This window comes from Bos mutus, chromosome 6 (assembly GCF_027580195.1).
Source record: "Bos mutus isolate GX-2022 chromosome 6, NWIPB_WYAK_1.1, whole genome shotgun sequence".
NCBI lineage: Eukaryota > Metazoa > Chordata > Mammalia > Artiodactyla > Bovidae > Bos > Bos mutus.
This window is the reverse complement of record NC_091622.1, coordinates 109888617-109913218: the sequence shown is the minus strand read 5'-3', so window position 1 is coordinate 109913218 and position 24602 is coordinate 109888617. Positions and strand designations below refer to the sequence as shown.

Genomic DNA, 24602 nt, shown 5'->3' with positions numbered 1-24602 from the left:
CCTTTCAAATTCCTACAACATGACAGCAGGAAGGAAAATGAGAAAGGAAGTTAACTTATGACGATTTTAGGCTGGAATTACTACAAACTGCGAGTGCAAGTATTTCAAGAAAGATTTTTTTTTCTTTTTTAATATTTCTGTATTTGAAAGAATTCTAGAATAGTGGCTATAATGCCTTCAGAGCCATTCTTCATCCTTGGGTGAACTGAGTTATCTCTAAAAAGTGGCTTTTTCTTAAATAACAAGTCAAGAGATTTAGGTTTTTCCATTTCTCTCTATAAATTGGCATAAAGTTAAAGCAGCTACCAAGGTAAAAATACGACTTTTCATAAAAACAAAGGCTCTTAACAAATTTAGAATTTTATAGATGAGATAGGTGTTAGTGCTTATTTTCATATGAAAAATGGTAAGAGAAGCAGACAAAATGGTGGATGGCATAAGAAAATAAAAAAGTCACATACCCTTAAGAGGATCATGCTCTGCTCTCATAATATCAATAAGGGAATTTTCCAGAGAGTGCATATTCAAACTGTCATACATTCTACTTCGATCCTAGAAGAGAAGAAGATAAAAAAAAAGAATATAGTCTACACAATTTTTTCAAAAAGTGATGATTAATGTACTATCTAAATCTTCTTACATAAATTAGGACATTTGACTAATATAATATTACTAGTCAGTTTGCAACCCAAGACAATGTCAATAACTAAGGATCTCCTGAGCTTAATATCTCTTGTACTGGAGGACAATAGATTTCATACATTTATCTCCAAAATCACATATCAAAAGTATCTTATTTAATCAGCAGTATTAATGCAATACAGTAAAAACAATTTCTGTTGTTATCATTCTCAACTTATAAATATTTCTGAAATCTTATACACAAAGAAAGCATTTTCAGTTGTTATTTAACTTTTAAACTTTTCACATATATTATAGGAATTTGGACACTGGCCCTTGAAAAATAAATATTTGGGTGAAAAGGCTTAATTCCATAATGCACCATACTTTAAACATCAAACATTGTATGCTATTTAATAGTCAGAATTTCATAATAAAGAATGCATAAGCATCCTAAACAGTAAAAATTAAAAGCATGAAATACCAATTTCAGAACAAAGACAAACATCAAGAATAATCCTGACATATTGATCTCTGCATTTCCAAATCTTCTCTCCCCTCTACCCACTGTTGCAAAAAATGAAGGCAGGGGAGAAAAGGGCGAAAGAATTCTCACTGCAGCAAGTTTCCTATATCATCAAGTCTCAGAACAAAGTCTTTTGTGTAGTTTGAAGTTTTGTTTGCTGAATGTCAAACCCCTCAACTTGCTTACTAGAAGGAATCTGATTCTGTAATGTTCATTTATTTATATTGTATTCTGTTCAATATACATTCAATAAACTTGAACAAATATATACAGGGAGCCACCACAGCAAGCCCTGGCCTGTGCCCCTCTAATTGCCAGGCAGTCTGTTCCCAAATTATGCCCATGTTAACCCCACTCATTTATGTTTAAGTGTGTACCCTACCCGGTGCTTATGCATTGTGTGTAAATGAGGGGAAGGTTGACCAGGCAGGCCACTTCCAATTCTCAAAGAATAATGAACACAGAAAAAGGAAAAGAAGAACCAGAAAAGTTGGGGGAAAAAGTCTCCACAGAAATCAGAATGAGGCACTTCTTAACCTAGGTCCCTGAGCTTCAAGGACCATGACACCTGTGAGATGATGTAATGCTCCATATGGACATGTATATGTGATTTTTTCCTGAAAAGGTTTATGGTTTCCTTAGTTTTCCAAAGGAGTCCACAATCCAGAGAAGATCCAGAACCACTCTTTTAGAAAGCCAAGGAAAAACATAAGAAGCTTTTCTTAGAGTATGTTGACTTTTTAAAATTCTCCTCTGACGTTTCAATGAAGGTTGCAAGCTTTTTTTTTTTGAGGGGGGCGGGGGTGGGGTGGGAGATCACCACTGCAGACTAAACAAGTCACTGTCAGAGAATTCAAAACTGTGCAAAGCAACAGTGAACGATGGAAAGAATACTAGACCTGGAAGATCCTGCTGGAGCTTCATCACTACCTAAATTAGCACCCCTTACTTAGTTTGCCTTAGACTCCTGAGATGTAACACACCCACCAGTAATAGGTGTTCCCTAGAACAATGACCTTGATTGGGGATGGAGGCACACAGTCACTGAGCTGTAACAGCAACTCTCGCACTTAAGCATGCTTCAGAAATATCTGGAAGGCTTGTCAGACATACACGTTTGCTGGGACTCATCAACTGATTCAATAGGTCTGATTCAACAGGTCTGGAGTGGCCTCTGAGAATTTTATTTCCAGTAAGTACCCAGGTGATCCTGAGACTGCTGGTCCAAAGACCACACTTTAAGAAGCATTGCGCTTCTTAACCTGAAGCTACTTAACCTTTTTAGGCTTTGTTCCATCTTCAAGAAAATAAAACAATCGCATCAACCTAGATGATATCTAAAGTCCACTTTAAAAATAATAGAAATAATGGAAAAGCAAAAGACTTACAGTAGTATATAACAAATAAAACTGGGATACAGAAAAACTTGGGCAGAAATGACATGCAATTTTTGTAATCTATCCAAATATGTCCATCTTTTGTGCTTCCATGTATGAGTTCATAACTAATTTGTTGGTTTTCCTGCCTCTGTCAATGAATTTCTAAGTTAATTAGGGGTAGGGACCTGCTAATTATGGAATATAACTATCTCTCAAATGTTTGTTGAATGAACAGTATTTATCTTTACCATAAAAGCTGCAAAAGTTTAACTTGAGCTCAGAGACTGCACTTTTAGGTGGTAATTACAAAGGACTGCAAATCTCAGAATCTTCCATAGACTAAGTACTCAAAATGTTAAGTAACTAAACTGAGACAAGTATCAGGTAATAATGTGACCTTGTTGTCGACTTGAATTTCCAACCACACAATAAAAGATTAGATATTATATTCAAAGCTCCAAAATGTATTTAAAATATAGAATTTAAAAAGTAAACTGTCATGACAAAAATCTTAAAAAAGTGTGCTGTATCAAAGGGTTCTAAGATGGAATATAACATAGATACTTTATAGCCTACTGATCTTAAATTCTTACAAAGAAATGTGTTATGGTTCAGGGCTATCTTCTCAGGCTTATGTTTTCTGAACAGAATCAGACATGACCTGTCTTCAGTCAACCTATGAACTTAATTAATGGTAACTAATACCACCCAAATTTGCATTTCCCATACAACTTTGATTTATGTATTTATTTGGCCAGCCTCTACCTCCATTCCAAGGAGTATGATTTTGCTTTAGAGCACAGCAAAATTAATGCAGAATCCTATACATACTGTCAACGGGCCATGGATAATATTTAAGGCATGAAGAGAAAATATACAAGCAAGTTATTCAATAAATGTATCAACTCTGGCAACTCTTATTTTTAAAATAAAAAAGCCACATGTATTAACAGCTTTAGTTTTAATACCTATATCCAACTAAAACAGTGAGATGCCCACTTATAAAGTCCCTTATTTTCCTTTGCATATCAAGTCTTTCATCATGAAACAAACTCCTATTTCAGCAAAGAAAACAGCAAGCTATTTTAAAACTATTAACTTAGTTATACTTTATTAAGCATCAGCTGCAGCCCACATGATTTTTAAATCACCAAATACAAAATAGCCTTGAGCAGGCAAAGAGCTCATGACCTCGCAAAAGTTACTTTCTGGGTAATGGAACCTGGAGGTCGGTCATGTTAAAAAAAGATACAGATAATTCCATTAAGTAAAGTGTGGGGATTAAAATATAACTTCTGAAAAAAAAATATTTGGTTACAAGACAAACACTCATGCATTCTTCAGGAACAGGGACATTAGAACAAATTGTGTTCATGTAAACTCCCATTGGTTCAAAAGCTAAATGGAAATCCTGAATCCATTTTAAAGTTATCATAAACACAGGAATACTGATTATCATAAAAAGATGGGAAATCACAGCAATGTAATTTACATTTATTACTACATGGTTATTTGAAAACAGCCAATACTTCACAAAAGTAAAAATCTACCAGAAAAAGTTTATCCAAATCTACTGCAGAAATATGAAAGCTATGTGGCAAAGAACCAACTAAATGGGCTTTCAGAAACTGAGATTACAGTATCCCACAATGAACAGGCAAAAATTAGAACACAATGGTAAAAAAACAACAATCTCTTATATTCTGATAGTTTGCTACAGTCTTTAAATACAAACATTTGCCACAAAGACTTACGGAAGCAACAACGAACTCCTAGAAAGACTAAAAAACACAGAAAGAACAAAGTCATTCTAATTTTAAAAAGGATGACCTGGAAAGATTATGAACATTGATTGAAAGTTAACTAATGTGGTCAACAGTGATATTAAAATACAACAAAAGGAACTTAAACTTACTTAAAAGGGAACTTTTTTATGGGATGTTGTATTTTTGCTTTGACACAATCAAAACCCTATTTATTATTTCAAAAGAGGTAGGTAAATAGAAGCTTTTCCTTTTGACAATGATGTATCCTCCCTATGAAAAAAGAGGCAGATTATAGAAAGCCCACCAGGTTCCTCTGTCCATGGGATTCTCCAGGCAAGAATACTGGAGTGGGTTGCCATGCCCTCTTCCAGGGGATCTTTCAGATCCAGGGGTTGAACCTGGGTCTCCAGTATTGAAGGCAGGTTCTTTACCATCTGAGTCACAAGAGAAGCCCATAGAAAAACTCTATATCATATTTAAAGTTATACCAGATGGCTTGGGCATATATTCTTCTGCCTAAGTAGAAATATCAACTTTTGTTGTATTTTTGTGTTTAGTTCTCCTGATTATACTCTGCTACTGCACTTTACTGAGCGAGCATCAGATACTGTACTGCTCTGCCTCAGTACGCAATGTAGCTCTCAATCTCATACACTCCCATCTGATTCTCTGTTGTTTCACACAGAGATATCCCTTATTCATCCAACTGGACTTTCATCTTCTCAAAAGCAAAGAACAGTATCTCTCTAGACATATCTCCAGGGTAAAGCACTACTGCATATACAATGAATATACATTTCTTGACCTTCCTTTATTATTCTAATCCTCAACAAAGAGCTGTAACAGTGATTTGGGGGGGAAAACATCAAGCCCCAAATAGCCAAAGCTAATTTAGTATCCACAATGGTTAAATAAAATGGAAAGGTAAGTAAAAAAAATACCTGGTGTAAGAATGTATCAAGTACAAGTAAAGAACTGAACAGATAGGAAACATAAAAAGGATCTTAAGCACAGATAACGAGATCCCATCCTACCTTATTTTCAGTAGGTATGATAGTTTCACAACTACCAGTGTCCCTATAAACTCATCTAGTTTAAGAATCACAATTTAAGGAACGTTTCATTAAATGAAAACTTGGACTTGACCTTGTTTTTTGTATAATGTGAATAAAGTCTCCAAAGAATATATTTTTCTGAGAGGTCCCCAGATTATCACATCACATTTATCATAATAGCCTGGATATTAAAGATTAGCAAAAAATATCTTCAGTTAATTCAAGGTAGTTTATGTACATTCCCAGGAACTGCAGGGAGAACATCTATAAGACTCCAAGTCTAGAGCTGGAAAAAAATATATATACACATTCAGCTAAAGAGCAGGCCAACTCTCACAGGCTTTATAGGCTATAATACAGTTTTAAAAGCATGGTGTTGGTTTGTTTACAGAAAACTGATATGCTATATATAAACTAAGTAATAACCTCAGCTCCTAGTGTATTTACTCTCCATTGAAAATATTCCAGTATTAATGAATAAATATACTGCAACCTGTTTATCTGCCTAAAAATTCAATTTTAAGGTAATTTAGAATTCATACTTTTGAGTATGACTTAGCATATTAGCAAGAGTAGCTAATAGCATTTTAAACAAAAGTAGTATTATATTTAGCCTTAAAGAAACTAATAAAAAATACATTCATTTTAAACTCAGAAATGAATATAACAATTTATATTTGTTTTTAAAAAGTTTTTAATCTGAAGTGTTTTGATTAAAAAAAGAGGGAGTATTTTAAATAAGGAAATGCCAATTTGAAAATTTTACATACAACTGAAATAAAACCAATGTACAAAACTATTTCTTTTCCATTTACTAAATTCCGTTACACGTCCCATTCTTGGTATAGGTTAGGCCAGGTACAAGAATTAAGACTTTAGTTCTACGGTTTACTACAGTTTAGACTTAAATCAATTTGAGACTTAAGGAAATTTTAAAAGTTAAATGTTTTTATTTGTTAACTAAAATGTATTAGTATAAAAATATTGTATATGATAAAAAGATCAGAAATGAAAATAATCTCCCCAGATATTTAAGTGTCTAAGTATTTTCTATAATTTTAACTTTGCCAAATATTGAGGAACTACCCAACTGTTTAAGATACCAATTGCAGCTGCTGCTTTAGTTTGTAGCTGCTGCTGTATTTCTAAGAACCTCAACTTCAAATACCTCAACCTTTTATGGAAAGAGAGAAACCCTGAACAAATTTTGTATAATAAGTACCCTTAGAGTACTCAAAGAAAAAACATCATTGCTTTTAAGGCCAGGTGGGATGTCATACAGGGTACGTCCACCGCCTGGGACCAATGCCCATTGCTCCCCCTGCCCCTCAAATAAAGCAAGACCCTTGTATTCTAAAAATAAAGGAGGGGGGATAAGGAAGCAGGGAGCAAAAGACGTGGCCACAATAGATGAAAGAAAGCACAAGAGCTGGCTACAAAGGCCTTACAGGATCTAGTTCTAGACATTCCTCTTACAGATAGGGAAACTATGACCCAAAGAGATGAAAGCCCATAAACTGTGTCATCCAATGTCAAAAAACGCGTGAGAGGAAGAAGATTCAGGTTTCAGGTCTCCTTTTCTTCTAGGTCAGTTCACTTTCCACTATCTTTTTCTTTAGCATTCTCTTCAACTTCATCCTCATATCTCAGGCTCAGGAATCCACAGGGATTGCCAATATCTCAACAATTTACCAAAAAATAAAAATAAAAAAAATTATCCTTATGCATCAAAATCCTTTTCCTAAAGTGAATTTACCTTAAATCCTAAGGGCATAGATAAGAGCAGAGAAGCTGAGTGGGAGGGCTGATGGCCCTCATCCTGTGGGAGTCCCATGGGCACCTCTGCAGAGCCCAGTTTGAAAATTCCCCTTTCATTATGACCTCTATCTATTGCAGCATTTTTCTACCCACTGAAGCCATCTTAATAACCTAATCTCTCAACATCTGTCCCCCAACCCCCATGGATCCTCATTGACATCTTTGTCTTCTTTTTCCTCCACAGTTACACATCCCCCTCACATATCCTCCTGCTTCCTCCTGGTACAACCTCTTCAAATAATTATGTCCTTTCTTGTCTAAAAACATGTCCCTTGCCACCTTCAAAATAATTACCAGTTTTTCTCTTCTAGCATACCATCTCCTAGGCATTTATGTATTTAATTTGAACACCATAACTTGAAAATGCCACTAATATAGCCTAGAAGAAGAAGAGAGGAGAAGAGAGGAGAGTAGAAATAGATGGATTACATTGCAACATTAACAAGATAATAAATTACAAATTACATGAGATGCATACTTATTTCTAACTGGAGATTCTGGCAGGACTACTTTGGTAAATAGGTGGACTTATTTAAAACAAGTGCTAATGGCTGATTACTGAAGTTACTGCCAACCCTCCTGGTTAGAATGCTATTTTCAAATGTAATATTAATCTGTTTATACAGTCCTTACTTGTAAAATCATTTCATGTTGATAAAGTAACTACGGATAACAGAGCTCCATTCACTGGACTCCCACAATGTCAAGTCTATGGTCATTCAAGCTTGGGCTCTGTAGTAAAGAATCCTCTTTTGTGAGGACTGAGTGTTCTACTTGTCCTGCAAATTATTCTCATCACCTGGTACCCAGTATGCATTCAAATTTCATCTGCAGGAAGAGAGACAGCATTTTGTAACCATAAAGGACTTGAAGTTGATTCGACTAAGACTTGACTCTCAGATGTTTGACTCAGTTTCTTTTCTATAAGGAACTGATTATTTGGGAGAAGATAAGTGCATAATAGCAGTAACAAAATTTAGAGAAATACAATAAACTTTTTTATAAAGGTGAAAAACTGAACTAAGGGCTTTCTTAGAAGTATATCTCAAGACAAATACAGCATGTTTCATGAAAAAGTTTGCCAAAAAATCCTATAAAACATTTATTAAATGTACGATTAGATGTTAAACATATGATTTTATACCTAACTGCAAATGATTCTGAGAAGACATAAAATATGTTCACTTTAAATGATTCTGAAAAGAGATAAAAGGTGTTCAGTTTGACTGATGTTTAAAGTCAGGTGCACTTGGGTATATGATTCCTTTTTCCAAAAACAAATCAATTACTTTCAGGAAATGTAAAATGATTATGAGTTACTTTCAAATTTAAAAACGAAGCACTTTAAATAGTTTAAGAGATCCTTTAAAAATATGTTGCTTTCAGGCTTTCTGACATATGCTTAAACAAGTATAATTGAAAAGTACATACTAAATCCTACTCACAATACAAATACTAAGCCCCTAGCCAAAATCCTGGTAAGTACACACTGTGCAGCCTACCTGGTCTATTCTGGATGTTCCGGCTGCAGTGCACCAACTATCTTGGAGTGAATCTGAGCCCCAAGCTGGCAACTGCAAACTAGATCTCACCTTCAATAGCATAGAAGTTTTCATCAGAAACAAGCAGTTCTCTTCCCCATACCCACCCACAAAAAAAAAAAAAAAAAAAAAAAACAAAGAATGAAAAGGAAAAAAAAAAAAAAAAACAATCAAAAGTTCTATCTTGTATCTTTGTTCCATCCTCTAACAGTGTTAAGGGAAAGATATTCTCATTTTAGATAATATAAGGGGACTTCATTAACTTAAAATATCAACAAAATATTAAAGGTCTGAAAAAATGTCTAATCCTCATAAATATTAGGCCACATTTAGAAAAAGTCACTGAATCAGTGAACAAATTTGAATTTAATGTAAAACACCCTAATATTATTTTGCCTTGATCAGAGCTGCACTAACTATATTTGAATATACATACAGCTGATCATAGTCAAATTCATGAACAATTACTAAATATTTTAGTTTAGCTATATTGGAGGAGAAACTCATTTTGGTGGCCTGTTAAAGATTAATAAGGCATTCACAAGGAGCTGCCAATTAAAAAGCTTCAATATGAATTTAAGAAATATAGCAGGGTTTTTCTATACTTAATGAAGCTTGTTTTCTATTATGTGTTTAGAGAATTTTTTTTTTTTTGGTCTCATTTTCTCTGTATAGGTATTTCATCCTGTGATAGACACTTAAACATTAGAGCTTTCTCATTTTAATCCATGAACTTTATCATACTATTACTACTACCACCACCCAATTTCCTATATTGAAAGATTAACATTAGAAACAAGGCCATTTACACACCATTCTTACCTGTAAGGGTAAGAGTGTATTACTATTGTTGTCTGTTCTGAACACATTATCTTCAATCCAAGATTTTGGAGTCAGTGATGGAGTAGAGCGAGTGAATTTCGGTGGTGCTATGACATTACCAGAAAACGGTTTCTTCAATGGAGATATCTGATTCATAGCTCCTGGAAGCCCCATGTTTCCAGTTCTACGGTGATCTCTGCCGTGCATCGCTCCCCAGGACATACTTCCGGTGCCCCAGCCACTGCTTTGATGGTTGCTCCAAGGAGATTGTTTCAGAAGAGGCTGGGGAAAACACATCTATTTAAGTTACAGGCATTTAAAGAGTTTATAATTGAAATCCAAACCTAGGCCTGAGTTAAGAGTTCATATAATCTTTTAAAAAATGAGTATTTAATAGACTTGAGATCTTGTATATGAAAACATATTCACTTAATGCTAGGTGACTTTTCGTACTCTCGTCTACATAAATTATAATGAATCAAGCAGATATTTCAGGACAATTACTAAAATAGAACCATGCAGTTACTTTTTTTCCCCTTCAAGAGAGCCATATACATGACAGATATGAAAAAAACTAAAGATAAAAATTGAAATTAACTTTGAAGATCCTTAAAGATATAACTTATACTATGATCTTTACGCAATCATATTCTGCTAAGCATACCACTAGAAATAGGGTTTTATTTATTAAAATATACCAATCATATGAGTGAAATATGATCACTGTAGAAGTGGTTAATAACATTTGGCTTTATTCTATAGAATGGAATAAAAATGCCTTTGGGGGATAGAGAAAATACAAGAAATGTCTCTCTCTTTTTTTTGCACTGTATTCAACTTTTAAAATATTTTATTCCACTTTTAATGTACTTTCTTTGAAATTTTTGTAGTTGTTATTTTACTTAACTATCCAAGAAACTGTTATTATCTGCTATTATCCATAGGTGGATACACTGAGAAGACTATGTACTTTGATCATTCTAGTAGAGATCTTAATAATACATGTCTCCATTAATGTCATCCATTTTCAAAAATAAATTATATTCCAAAACAGAACCAATGGCAAAAAGAGTTGAGTCATCAAACAATGAAAAATTCTCCAAGAGGCTATAACTGTAGATTTTGAAGAGTATTAATTGCTAGCAATTATATTGTCAATAAGCTTATAATTTAATAATTTTGTGGTAACATTGAGCCAAAGGGAGTATAGGTCATAGAGTTACTATATAAGTTAATAAGTTACTGTTAAGTCAAACACTCTTAAACCTATTTTTTGGATAAACCTGATCTATAGTACCTGTTTAAAAACATTTTTTAATGCTAACATAACCATGAATATATACTACCCTTTCCCCCTCTACATATTTCAAAAGCATAGCTAAGGGTCCATGGACAAATCTCTCATTCTTGAGGGCCTTACTTTCCTCATGGACACAGTACTCAAACTTCTCTTGCAGTGATCTAAAATTCCATTTAATAGTTGGGTGACCTTTTACACTCCATTGCGAGACCCTTCTGTTTGACAAAAAGCGGATTACTGTTAAATATGGATCTCTGTATACAGTCTTCTAATAATAGTCCACGGCCTCAAGAACACAAACATACCTATTGATAATTGTCGCCACAGGTTTCCAGTTAAAAAAGAAAGACCCTGACATCCAAAAGATAGCTCTTCAAGATCAGGTAAATCATGGAAAAGTGGCATATTATTTCAAAATTAGTTAATTTCAACTCTTACAGGCCACATTCTCCTTTCTCAGGGAGAAACCAGTGGAGTGATTCAACAAAAGCTGTTAACTGTTATTCTGGTTAATTTAAACAGACTGTTAACTGTTACTTGGGTTAATTTAGATAGTAGTCACCTCTTGAAAAGGTTAATCCTTAAAAACTAACCCGTCAATGGAAAAAGTTACATCAGTTAATACTTAAGGTTAAGGTCCAATTTTGCTTCTCAATCTTTAATCACTGAAGTGGCCTTAGACAGAATAACCACTTTAATAAATGCTGACTAGATTAAAAAAAAAAAAGAACAACAAAATACTCTTTCAATGTCAACTAACCAACCCAGCGGTCACTCAGACGTTGTCCTGACAGGATAACAACACAGTCCTCGAATTTCAGAAAGGACCCGGATGAATAACCTGCCCGTTGTGATTTCATAGCTACACTACCCCCTCAAAATATACCCCCTTAAAATAATCTTCAAGAGAAGATTAAGGCCACCAAAAAAAAAAAAAAAAAGTCTTCTCTTCAAGGTAACACACTAATCGCAGGCTCGTTTAGTTTTAAAACCTACAAGATATTACCCAAATCTTGAGAGGCACAGAAAGTGAAACAAGCTTGGAGCACCGATCTCCTCAGCCATCTGACAGCTCGGGGGGCCGACCCACGCGGGGAGGGAGGCAGGTCGGCGGGAGGAGGGCCGGCCGGCGGCCGCTCGCCGACGCGGGTCCCGCCGGCCTAGGCGGTGCGGCGGCCACCGCCTCGCCCGCGACGGCTCCCTCCGGCCAATTCAGGAGGAACGAAACCCCAAAGCAAAAAGGCCTTTCCGCCCATTCCCTCACTGGACGGCGGCGGAGGCTCACGGGCTGCCCACACGCGTCGCCTCCGGTAATCCTTCCCCAGCTCGCTTCCCACAGCCGCTCCTCCCGAGGCCGCCGCCCGAGCCCGCCGGTCCCGCGTCGCCGGCCCCTCGGTCCCCGAACCCCGGCCGCCTCGCCGCGTCTCCCGGGCTCGGGGAAGCCGACCGGCTAGTCGGCCGGCCGCCCGCCCGGCCACGGGGGCGCCGGCGGAGCCCCGGGGTTGCCCGCTCCGTGGGACCGGAGGGGACGTCGCGCCCGGGCGCCCGCCGCCCCGGCCCGGGCGCCATTCCGCCCCGGCCCCAGCCTCCAGCGCCGCGCCGGGGCGTTCGAGGGGGCGCCCGGCCGGGGCCACTTCCAGCCGGGCCCGCCTCCGGAGCCCCACAGCCCACGGTGGCCACAGCCCTCCTGCCCAGCCGGCGGCCCGAGTCCCGTGGCCCTTCACCGCCCTCCGCGTCCCCCTCCTTCGGGCGAGCGGCCCTCGCCGCGGCTCCTCGGGGCCGCTCGGCCGAGCCCGGTCTCCGGCCGCCCCGCCCGCGGTCTCCCCGGCCCCGCGACGCAGTCGGGCGGCCGCCCGTCCGCCGTTACCTGGTGGTGGTTGTAGGAGTTCCTCTGCTGCAGGAAGGCGGCGGCCGCCGCCTGGTGCTGCTGCTGGAGCTGCGGGCTGACGGGCGACCTCCGGCTCTGCGGCTGCTGCGGCGCCGCGGGCGGCGGGGGCTGCTGCTGAGGTAAATTCATGGCGGGCGGCGGGGGCACGGCGGCCGCCGAGAAAGGGCCCCCGAAGCCGCCGCCGCCACCGCCGCTCGCCGGCACGCTGAGCCCCGCGCAGCCGTGCGGGGACACCGGCGAGAAGCTCGGGAAGAAGGCCGGGTTCATGGACGACGGCAGCCCGGGGTAGAAGCCGTTCTCCGAATCGGGGCTGGGCGGCGGCATGGCGCTGAGCGAGCCGCCGCCGCCGCCACCGCCACCCGGGGTGGCGGCCGACGAGCCCGGCGGCTGCGGCTGCGGCTGCGGCGGCTGCTGGGGAGGCGGCGGCGGCGGCGGCTGCTGGGGCGGCGGCGGCGGCTGGGACTGGGGCGGCGGCGACGCGGTCTGCACCGACCAGGGGGTGCCGAAGCCGGGCAGCGGCGGCGGCGACGCGGAGCCGCCTCCCCCTCCGCCTCCGGGGGGCCCCCCGCCCCCGCTGCCGCCGCCGCCGCCGCCGCCCGGGTGCGGAAGGTCTGGGCTCTGCAGGCTGCTGAAGGCGCCCGCGCCGAGCGCCCCGCCGGGCAGGAGGTTACTGGGACTGTTGAGCAGAGGGTGGTTGGGAGACTCCATGGAGCCCGGCGCGGGGTTCACCGGCGGCGTCGAGGGGGCCAAGCCCGCATTGGGGGGCTCGGCGGCGCTGCCCTCGCCCGCGGCCGGGGTCTTGCGAGGGCTGCCCGCGCCTCCGTGGCGGCGCCGCGAGGCTGCGGGCGGCGAAGGCTGGAGCTGCGGGAGCGGGGGCAGGTCGGCCGGGCGCTGCCGCGGGGCGAAGTCCTGCGGCGGGAGGTGTTGCGGGTGCGGGAGGCTGAACTGCGGCGGCGGCGGCGGCTGCTGGCGCTGGGTGATCGGCGCCGGCTGGAGGAGCTGGCCGGGCGGCGGCGGCGGCGGGCTGAACCGGCCCGGGCAGTGGAGCGGCGGCGGCGGCGGCTTCGAGTCCGGAGGGTGGGGAAGATGGGGAGGGCTGAACTCTTTCCTCTTCTGGCTGCTCAGCTGCTGCTGCTGCCGCTTACTGAAGTCCTGCGGGGAGGAGGTGCGGCGGCAGCAGCAGCAGGAGGCGGAGGAGGAGGAGGGGTGGTGCAGACTCGGTTTGAAGTCCTGGGAGGGGAGGAGGTGGGTCACACCCGCGTTCGTGCCGCCGCCGGGGTGGTGGTTGGGGAGTTTCTCCGTGGCCGCCGCCCCCGAGAGCGGCCGCGCCGGCTGCTGTGTCAGCCCCAGCAGCAGCTCATCCTGCATGGTCTGCTGATGCGCCAGGAACGGGGAGGAAGAGGAAGCGGCAGCAGCGGCGGCAGCTGAGCGGTCCGCGCCGCCGCAGCCGAGGGGGATCGACAAGGGGGAGGCGGCCTCCGAAAAGCCGGTGACAGGCAACGGCGGCGGCGAGAGCGGGCCGAAGGGCGTGGCGGAGGGCAGCGGGGCGGCGGGTCCCGCGGCGGAGGGACAGTATGCCCCGCCACTGAACAGGGACCCGGGGCTGTTGCTTCGGAGAGGGGCGGTGTGCAGCACCCCAAAACCGAAGTCCCTCATTTATCAGGCCGGCGGCCGCGGGAGGAGACGCGCCCCGTCCGCCGCCGCCGCCGCCCTGCCTAAGAAGCCGCCGGATCTGAGGCGGAGCGGCCGTGGTGGAAGGAGGTGGGGCGGGGGGAGTCAGTGAGAGAGGGACACCGTGACTGAGCCAGGGGGCACCGACTTCGGCCCCCGTCACCCCTCGCGGCGCTCACCACCACCTCCCGAGACCGGCTCGGGCTCCGCCGCCGCGGCCGCCGCCGCCGCCGCCCAGGCCGCTTAAGAAGCCCGGAACGTGCGTCAGCGCCACCTCACAATCGCACCGCCCCCCGCGGTGCGTCCCGGCACGCGCGGGCCCGCGGCCGCCGCACCCCCACTGCCCCGCCTCCCCCGCCACCCCGCCTTTTATGAATATACAGATGAGGGCCGGGGACGCGCTCGCGTTCTCGGGAGGGCGCGGGGGAGCGCGAGCGCGAGCGCCGCGTCTCCTCAGGCTACCCCCGCGTCCGGGAAAAGGAGCGGCCGGTTGGACCGGCGGGCGGCCGGCGACGCCTGAGCGCTCGGCGCGCGCTCACGAGAGCGCGCGCGCGCGTGGCTCGGACAGTTCCTGGGCAACCGCCCCTCTGGGCGCGGGGTCCCGGCTGAGTCTGCGGCAGGTCGCGCGCGCCACCTGCCCTCCGACCGCGTCTCCCTCAGGGCCCTGCCCTGGGTCACGGGAGGCCGCCGGGAGAGGGGTCCGCCCTAGGCAGCGCTGGCCCGCGGGGGAAACTGAGGCCCGGGAGTGGCTCTCCGCGTCAGCGGCCGCGCGGGGATCCCGGCGCCTCGCGTCCCCCTCCCGGGGCTTGGCGCGGGAGGCCTCTGGCCGGCACGCGTGTGCAGGGCTCGGCCGCCTCGCAGGCCGCCGGGCGGCTCGCCCTGGAAAACGCCTTTTCGCGCGGGTTTCCGTTTTTTGTGTGTGTGTTTTTTTTTTAGCCTCTCGCGCCGCGTGCTGTCATCCGCCCTCCCGCCGCCGCGGGGAAGTGTTCCCTGTCGTGGAAACACGAAGCCCCGGCCGCGTCCCAAACGTTTTCACTTCAGTGGTGACGAACAAAAGTCCCCGCAAACCCCGCGGCCCCGCGCGGCGGTTTACACGCAGACGCGGACCCCGCGGCGAGCTCCCGGGGAAAGCTGGGCCCGCTCCCCAGCCCTCCAGGTCGGGAAAGCGCGCCCTGCGCGGGGCCGAGGGACTGCGGGGTGGGCGACTCCTCCCGAGCCGCGCTCGTTCAGGCATCTCCGCCCCTTCCCCCCGGAGACCCAACTATTTCCAAAGCTTTATGAATTTTAAAGGGAGAAAGACTTCTTGACAACGGGGAGGAAAAGGAGATTCTGACTCAGCAACCGACTTGTTGAGACTTGCAAAACGGAAGAGGAGAGCTTTCCATGGTAGAGCTCTTGTTGGAAGCGACGGAAGAGGCCCCCAACCTGTGTATTTCCTCAAGAAACATTTAACATGGAGAAGTAGATAGATGGATATGTATATGAGGGTCTAGATAAAGAAACAGCAGAGTGATCCATACTAGTAAGCTACTGAATTTTATGTTCCTCTTTTGCCATTTTAACTTTTCTTGGCGTTCAGAGAAAAACTACTGAAAGAACTCTAGAAAATAGACTAAAATAGACTAATAATGTCAAAAGCAATAGAAATGGGTTTAGAGTCTATCTGGTTTGGGTTTACAACTGAACTAAGATTAAATATTTCGTGTTGTTAACTAGCACACTTTTACTGCTGTAGGCAGGAGTGTACATTTTTATGACTCCTCATTCTCTATTAGTTAAATTTCATCCCCGCTTTTGTTACTTCAGTGTTTTAAATTTATACAAATCAAAATACAGTAGAGAGAAAAACATTCCATGGGGAAGATACATTCTATGTATAACGTTTATGTTTTCCTGTCTATGAACTAAGTTTGACATTGCCTTCAAATAAGGAGAAAGTACTTTTTAAAAAAACTCATAAATGGTTTAGAAATCAGTGGATGTATAGAAAATTAGTTTGAATTAGTAATCTCAAAACCATTTTTAACAATCAAGCAAAATATAAAACCAGAGAATTCTTTTTTTACTCTAAATTAGCAACGTCTGGAAAATAACCTGAGCTCCTCAGAATTAAAAATATAAATAGCTATTTTCACAACACCTGTTGACATATCTGTTAATACTAACCCATTTTGCAAGGAAAGTGTTCAGCAACTGACGCATATAAAAATCTTAGAATGAACAAATCTTTTTCTTTTTTTTTCTAAGTAAAGTTATATTTGATTGGACTCATCTGAGGATCCAAGGCAAATCTTGAAAAGGCAGGCACTAAAATTAGCTCAATCATCCATTAAAATGCAGTTAGTGCAATGTAGAGAAAGAGAGCATACATTTTAAAAGCCAAATGGTGTCATTCTGGGCTAAAGTTTGAACAAAAACAAGATTTCTTAGTGTGCTGAGACTGGTTTCGGTTTAGAACCTTCTGAGCTCTCCAAACTGGAAAAATGCCATCAAGTTCGGTATCATGTAATAAGGTCAAAGTTCATATTAAGTGCACTGAATTGTGACGTCCCACTGCCATGCCCTCAACTCACCACAGTAACAGCTCCAATTGTGTTCTGAGGGTCCCAAGTTATATTCTGAAAGCTAGAACTTTTAAGCTGATGAGTGTCCCATCATTGAAAATACTTTTCCTACAGTGCAAGTAGAGCTGCGTGGGAGGAGAGGTAGGGGACCCCTAGCCCAGGAGTCCCCAGCCTCCAGGATCTGATGCCTGATGATCTGAGGTGAAACTGATGTAATAATAATGTAAATAAAGTGCACAATAAATGTGCTGTGCTTGAATCATCCTGAAACCATCCCCCAGCCCCATCCACAGGAAAATTGTCTTCCACAGAACTGCTCCCTGATTCCAACACCGTTGGGGACTGCTGCTCTAGCAAGTCCAAAGCCAAGATCTTATGAGTGTATATCCTAATCATTTTTACATGAAAATATATTAACTGCATGACCAGTAACTCAGTCCCTGACTTGAATTTGACAATCCCTTGTTCATTTCCAGCCACTGGTGTGGGCCCATGGTTTTAAAAATATTTTGCTACAACCCAGGACACACATATACACACATGCACCTGAGATAAAGCTTTTATTAAGCAACTTTATCTCAGTATGTGAAACAAACTCTTTTAAAATTTTACTTTTCAAAATCACTAGTCAGTCAGTTCAGTCGCTCAGTCATGTCTGCCATCTCATAGACTGCAGCATGCCAGGCTTCTCTATCACCAACTCCCAGAGCTTGCTCAAACTCATGTCCATGGAGTCGGTGATGCCATCCAGCCATCTCATCCTCTGTCATCCCCTTCTCCTCCTGCCTTCAATCTTTCCCAGCATCAGGGTCTTTTCTGAGTCAGTTCTTCGCATCAGGTGGCCAAAGTATTGGAGCTTTAGCTTCATCATCACTCCTTCCAATGAATATTCAGGACTGGTTTCCTTTAGGATGGATTGGTTTGATCTCCTTGCTGTCCAAGAGACTCAAGAGTCTTTTCCAACTCCACAGTTCAAAAGCATCAATTCTTCAGTGATCAGCTTACTTTATGGTTCAACTCTCACATCCATACATGACTACTGGAAAAACCATAGCTTTGACTAGACAGACTTTTGTTGGTAAAGTATTGTCTCTACTTTTTAATATGCTGTAGATTGGTCATAGCTTTTCTTCCAAGGAGCAAGTGTCTTAATTTCATGGCTGCAGTCACCACCTGCAGTAATTTTGGAGCCCAAGAAAAAATCTCACTGCATTGTTTCCCCATCTTTTTGCCATGAGGTGATGGGACTGGGTACCATGATCTTAGTTTTCTGAATGTTGAGTTTTAATCCAACTTTTTCACTTTTCTCTTTCACTTTCATTGAGAGGCTCATTGGTTCCTCTTTGTTTTTGCCATAAGGGTGGTGTCATCTACATATCAGAAGTTATGGATATGTCTCTCGGCAATCTTGATTCCAGCTTGTGCTTCATCCAGCCTGGCATTTCGCCTGATGTTCTCTTCATATAAGTTAAATAAGCAGGATGATTTCAAATCTCTAATTTTAGACTCATGATTAGGTCATGAGCTGAAATTGAAGAACACTGTCTTAGAAGACTATTTCTCACTTTCTCTGTCTTAAAGCCTCCTTACACCTCCTGTCCTCACTCTCAGTTGTTCACTTGGCTTCCTATTTCACTGAGAAGATAGAAGCAGTTATAGGTGAGCTTCCCCAGGTCCTCACGGCTCCCCTTTCCAGTCTCTGCATCTGCCCCCCATATACATCACCTTCCCCCCAACCCCCGTACGTGGAGGGCGTGTCCTCACCCCATTTCCGGTCTAAGGCCAACCCCCGACTGGTGGACCACATCCTTCCCATGCTTGCTCAGGACACAGCTTCCTAGACATCCCGAATTTAACGTGCCCCAAGTTGAACTCCCCACTTCCTTATTGAACTGCAAGGAAATCAAACCATCCATCCTAAAGGAAATCAGTCCTGAATATTCATTGGAAGGACTCATGCTGAAGCTGAAGCTCCCATACTTGGGCCCCCTGATGGGAAGAGCCCACTCATTGGAAGAGACCCTGACCCTGGAGAAGATTGAATGCAGGAGAAGCAGGGAGCAGCAGAGAATGAGTTGGTTAGATAACATCACCGACTTAATGGACATCAATTTGGGCAAACTCCGAGAGATATAGTGGAGGACAGTGCTGCAGTCCATGGGGTTGCAAAGAGTCAGATAGAAGTTAACAACTGAACAACAACCTCATTAATCCCTCTCTGAGTAAATAGCCCTCCACTGTTGTAGCTACTTAAGCCAAAAACTTTAGGGTCCTTCTTGACTTTTTTTTTTTAAACAGGATATCCAAGCCATCATTTCATGCTGCGTGTCCTACCTTTAAGTTATACCCACAATCCAACCACTTCTCACCACTCCCACCTCAAGCAATGTGGTCCAGGCCACCATGCTCTCTCCTCTGGATTGTTGCTCTCAAATCCTAACCAGTTACCCAGCTTTGGCTCTTGTCGACAATCTACTCTCCATGAGGCAGCCAGAATGCTACTTTCAGACAGATGACATCAGCTCCTCTGGTGAAATACTTAAATAAAAGTCAGAACGTTTTCAATAACTGAAAAGTTCTCCGTCATGGCCTCCTGCCCTCACTAATCCTTCTGACAACTTCTACCCTACAGTGTAATGCTTATTTCTTTACCACACCAGGCCAAGTTAGCCTCAGGGCCTTAGCTCTTGCAATTCCCACTGCCTGGAATACTTGTCCCCTCAATACCAGCAGGGCTCACTCTGTCACTTTTTTTTTCTTTTTAATCTCTCTCTACTTGGAGGTATCTGCTCAAGCTCATTTTCTCAGTGCTGTCTATCTTCCCTGCCTGCTGTTGTAAAACAGCAACCCCCTCCTTCCATTCCAGCCTCCTTCTCCCTCATGAGTGCTCAGTCACTCAGTCATGTCCGACTCTTTGCAGCCTCATGGACTGTAGCCTGCCAGACCCTCTGTCCGTGGAATTTTCCAGGCAAGAATACTGGAATGGGTTGCCATTCCCTTCTCTGGGGGATCTTTCAGACCCAGGGATCGAACCTGCATCTCTTGTGTCTCCTGCAATGGCAGGCGGATTCTTGACCACTGCACCACCTGCAAAGCCCCCCTTCTCCCTCACAGGCAGTTTGATTTTTCTCCATGGGGCCCACTCTGTACTTCAACTGTTTATCTATCCTTCCCAGTTTTCAGAAGGCACATTGTTTTGTTCACCATTGCATCCTCAGCACCTGGAACAATTCTGGCACACAGTAGGCACCCACGTGTTGTCAAATGCATGCACTGCAGGAAGGAATCGTGAATTAACAAATATTTTTAGGAACTAATAGCTATAAATAGACTGTAGTAATATGAGAGTCCCTTTATCAGGGGCTGGTTGGCAAGAGCTGCCCAAACACCACCCTGATGCTCCGAGGAATTATAAGCAAGGCAAGATAGCTCCAGGCATCGACAGAACGTGAACAAAAACAGACAGGGCAACTCCTAATTTTAACATCAGGGGATAGATAATCTGGACTCCAAGGGGCAAGACTTCTGTCTTAGGAACCTAGAGAAGGACTCAGGCTCCAGGGACTGGGTTACTGAGGAAAGAGAAGAAAACACAGGGATTCAGTACAGGAACTTGAAGAAAAACAGGGAATGATGATTCCAGCTCACAGAAACAAAGAACAAGTTTAGGCAACAGGGCAATGAGACAGAGATGATGCTGAGCCTTGATTCAGATGCTAGGCCTTGACTATGGTTATCCCTGCTGCCCAGGCTGTGAATGTGATCTCACAGCGTGGGAAAGGATTAGTCAACAGATGGGAGCACATTAGTCTTGGCTATGGGGTGGGGGTGGGAGGGAATAGAAATTAAGGTCCACGTGGATGCTGTCCAACTTCAGGGTGCTTTATTTAGACAACATCCCGTGGTAACACCATCTTCAGGTTGTTCGTCATATTTCTAGTTCTCCTGCTGCTTTTCTCAACCTTCTTTCATCCTCTCCTCCAACTTCCTTTCTTTTTTACAGATCTCTCTTATCTTACAGTCCTTAGCTTATAATCTTGGTCTTCTTCTCTACTTGTAGGTCAATTCTACTTGTAGAATCAAAGGCAGACCCCTTAGCCTTCTCCCCATTCATGTTTTAGCTCTGAATCTTCTGTCCTGCAGTAACCTCTTAGCTGACTTCCCTACAGTTCCTCTTCTGATTCCCCTCTAATAGTCCCCAAAGCAACTATGATCCTGTTACACTGTCCTTGTCAATAACCACTCCCTAACTTCCACAGTATCAAGTCCAAACTTGCTAGCAGACAGGCCCCTTCAGGACTTACTTGCAACTTGCCACTTTGCCTTGATCACCTGTCACTCTCCATCCTACCAGATTTACTGAATCAGCCATGTGATTTCATAACTCTGGGCCTTTGCACACGATGCTCCTAGTTCCTGGAATGCCTCTTTTCATCACCTAATGCTTCCTTTCCTTCCAGCCCAAATGCCACAGTCTTTTTTGACTCCCCCTGGTACAGTGAGCTGAGACCTATTCTACACTCTGAACATTGTTGTAATAATTTTTTTATTGTTATGTGTCACATGGTCATAATTATTCATATGCTTCCTTGACTATCTGCTCTTTTAGACTGCGAGTTGCTTTATAGGTCATGGTTCTGCCACAGTACCTGGAGCATGGTTCCCAATAAATTTTTATTGATTATTAATTACACAATTAATGCTGTAGGAAGGAAAGATGAAAATAAAGGAAGGAAGGTGGGGGTGGTGGAGGGAGGGGGAGGAAGGAAAAGAAGGAGGAAAATGTTTCTAAAGCACATTAAAAAGGAGATGTGCCATTATCTAGAGAATGGTAGCATTAAGCTAACAGGTTTCCCTGGTGACTCAGCTGGTACAGAACCCACCTACAATGCAGGAGACCCGAGTTTGATTCCTGGCTTGGGAAGATCCCCTGGAGAAGGGATAGGCTACCCAACTCCAGTATTCGTGGGCTTCCCTGGTGGCTCAGATGGCCAAGAATCCACCTGCAATGTGGGAGACCCCGGTTTGATCCCTGGGTTGGGAAGATCTCCCTGGAGGAGGGAATGGCCACCTATTCCAGTATTCTTGCCTGGAGAATCCCCATGGACAGAAAAGCCTGGTGGGCTACAGTCCATGCGATCGCAAAGAGTCGGACATGAATGAGCAACTAAGCACAGCATGGTGGCATTAAGAGTTATGTTTGCTGAAAGAAAAAATAAATACATAAATAATAGGAAAATCTCACTCACCTTCCCCTCATTTTCTTTGATGATGCTAAACTGAAAGATCCATGTTTCTATTGCAGTTTTCACTCCGCTCACTATACCCTTAAGGGTGAACTCATTCATTTACAAAGGCGAATATCTAGAATCTTCCACTGCTGATAAAGCATAGCCCCCAAACACAATGAAAGGTTTTCCAGGAGGTGTTCCCCTTTGTGAAGCCTGGGAGATTTGTTATTCAAGTCCAGCGGTCCCACCTAGAGAAGAAAACTTCAACCTCTAATTCATGCCATGGTGCTCCTGAACACTTCTGTAGACTGACTTAACTGTTTCATTGGTCTCACCTTCTGTCTTTAGGCCTAGTCAATTTGACTAGATTATAGTCAGTTTGACTAGACTAGATATAGCTCAACATTCAGAAAACTAAGATCATGGCATCTGGTCCCATCACTTCATGGCAAAAAGATGGGGAAACAATGCAAACAGTGACAGACTTTATTTTGGGGGGCTCCAAAATCACTGCAGATGGTGACTGCAGCCATGAAATTAAAAGACACTTACTCCTTGGAAGAAAAGCCAACCTAGATAGCATATTAAAAAACAGAGACATTACTTTGCCAGCAAAGGTCCGTCTAGTCAAAGCTATGGTTTTTCCAGTAGTCATGTATGGATGTGAGAGTTGGACTATAAAGAAAGCTGAGCGCTGAAGAACTGATGCTTTTGAACTGTGGTGTTGGAGAAGACTCTTGAGAGTCCCTTGGACTGCAAGGAGATCCAACCAGTCCACCCTAAAGGAAATCAGACCTGAATCTTCATTGGAAGGACTGATGTTGAAGCTGAAACTCCAATGCAGAAGACGTAGGGTAAGGAATCCAGTATTCTTGCCCGGAGAATCCCATGGACAGAGGAGCCTAGCAGGCTATAGTCCATGGGGTTGCAAAGAGTCAGACACAACTGAAGCCACTGAGCATGCACACACACGGGAGATAACAAATGAGAGTCTCATTGCAAGCCAGGATTACTGTGTGTCAGTGTGTGGTTTCTTCTACCTTCTTGCTGAAGTTGCCTTACCTCAATATCCTACATGCATGCCTTTGCTCCACCCATGACCAGCCTAGCAAGTCTATGTTGCAGCATGTAGGACTCCAATTTAGTAGGTCAGTTTCAGCCTCGAATCTCACTGTTCAAAAATCTGTCAAGATAATTAGAGCTACGAATTATGGTAGCTAGAATCAACAGTAAACACTGATTTACAGTATCTCTGAATAACGCACGGAATAATGCATGTGCCTTCTGTTTTGTTGCTGGTTGTATCCCCAGTGCCTGGTAGTGGCTGGCACATAGTAGGCACTCAATAGTGGATACATAAATGAATCAACAAGAACTAGGAAAATAAACATAGAAGGCCACTGCCTCCAATGATCTGTAATCTAGTCAAATTGACCAGATATCAGTTCAGTTCAGTTCAGTCACTCAGTCATGTCTGACTCTTTGTGACCCCATGGACTGCAGCACACCAGACCTCCCTGTCTATCACCAACTCCCAGAGTTTACTCAAACTCATGTCCATGGAGTTGGTGATGCCATCCAACCGTCTCATCCTCTATTATCGCCTTCTCCCGCCTTCTATCTGTCCCAGCATCAGGGTCTTTTCCAATGAGTCAGCTCTTCACATAAGGTGACCAAACTATTGGAGTTTCAGCTTCAGCATCAGTCCTTCCAATGAACATTCAGGACTGATTTGCTATAGGATGGACTGGTTGGATCTCCTTGCTGTCCAAGGGACTCTCAAGAGTCTTCTCCAACACCACAGTTCAAAAGCATCAATTCTTTCAGCGCTCAGCTTTCTTTATAGTCCAATTCTCACATCCATACATGACCACTGGAAAAAACCATAGCCTTGACTAGATGGACCTTTGTTGGCAAAGTAATGTCTCTGCTTTTGAATATGCTGTGTAGGTTGGTCATAACTTTCCTTCCAAGGAGTAAGCATCTTTTAATTTCATAGCTTCAATCCCCACCTGCAGTGATTTTGGAGCCCAGAAAAATAAAGTCAGCCACTGTTTCCGCTGTTTCCCCATCTATTTGCCATGAAGTGATGGGACCGGATGCCATGATCTTAATTTTCTGAATGTTGAGCTTTAAGCCAACATTCTTTTTCACTCTCCTCTTTCACTTTCATCAAGAGGCGCTTTAGTTCTTCTTCATTTTCTGCCATGAGGGTGGTGTCATCTGTGTATTTGAGGTTATTGATATTTCTCCCGGCAATCTTGATTCCAGCTTGTGCTTCTTCCAGCCCAGCATTTCTCATGATGTACTCTGCATGTAAGCTAAATAAGCAGGGTGACAATATACAGCCTTGATGTACTCCTTTTCATACTTGGAACCAGTCTGTTGTTCCATGTCCAGTTCTAACTGTTGCTTCCTGA

The 24602-nt window shown here is 43.9% G+C and overlaps 1 protein-coding gene across 6 annotated transcripts in view; it reads right to left on the bottom strand.

Moving 5' to 3' along the window:
• The window catches only part of CPEB2 (cytoplasmic polyadenylation element binding protein 2), a 68797-nt gene extending 54186 nt beyond the window's left edge, over positions 1-14611 (bottom strand). For 2 of the 6 annotated variants that reach the window (XM_070372709.1, XM_070372711.1), the window contains exons 1-4: positions 12696-14611; positions 9529-9810; positions 8668-8757; positions 462-552 (exon numbers count right to left, since the gene is read on the bottom strand). In XM_070372709.1, coding sequence (XP_070228810.1) covers positions 462-552; positions 8668-8757; positions 9529-9810; positions 12696-14372 — 2140 coding nt within the window. In that variant the 5' untranslated portion in view covers positions 14373-14611. The remainder of the gene's footprint in view (positions 1-461; positions 553-8667; positions 8758-9528; positions 9811-12695) is intronic. The other 4 variants (XM_070372712.1, XM_070372714.1, XM_070372710.1 and 1 more) reach the window with 3 other exon arrangements.
• Positions 14612-24602: the final 9991 nt, after the last annotated feature.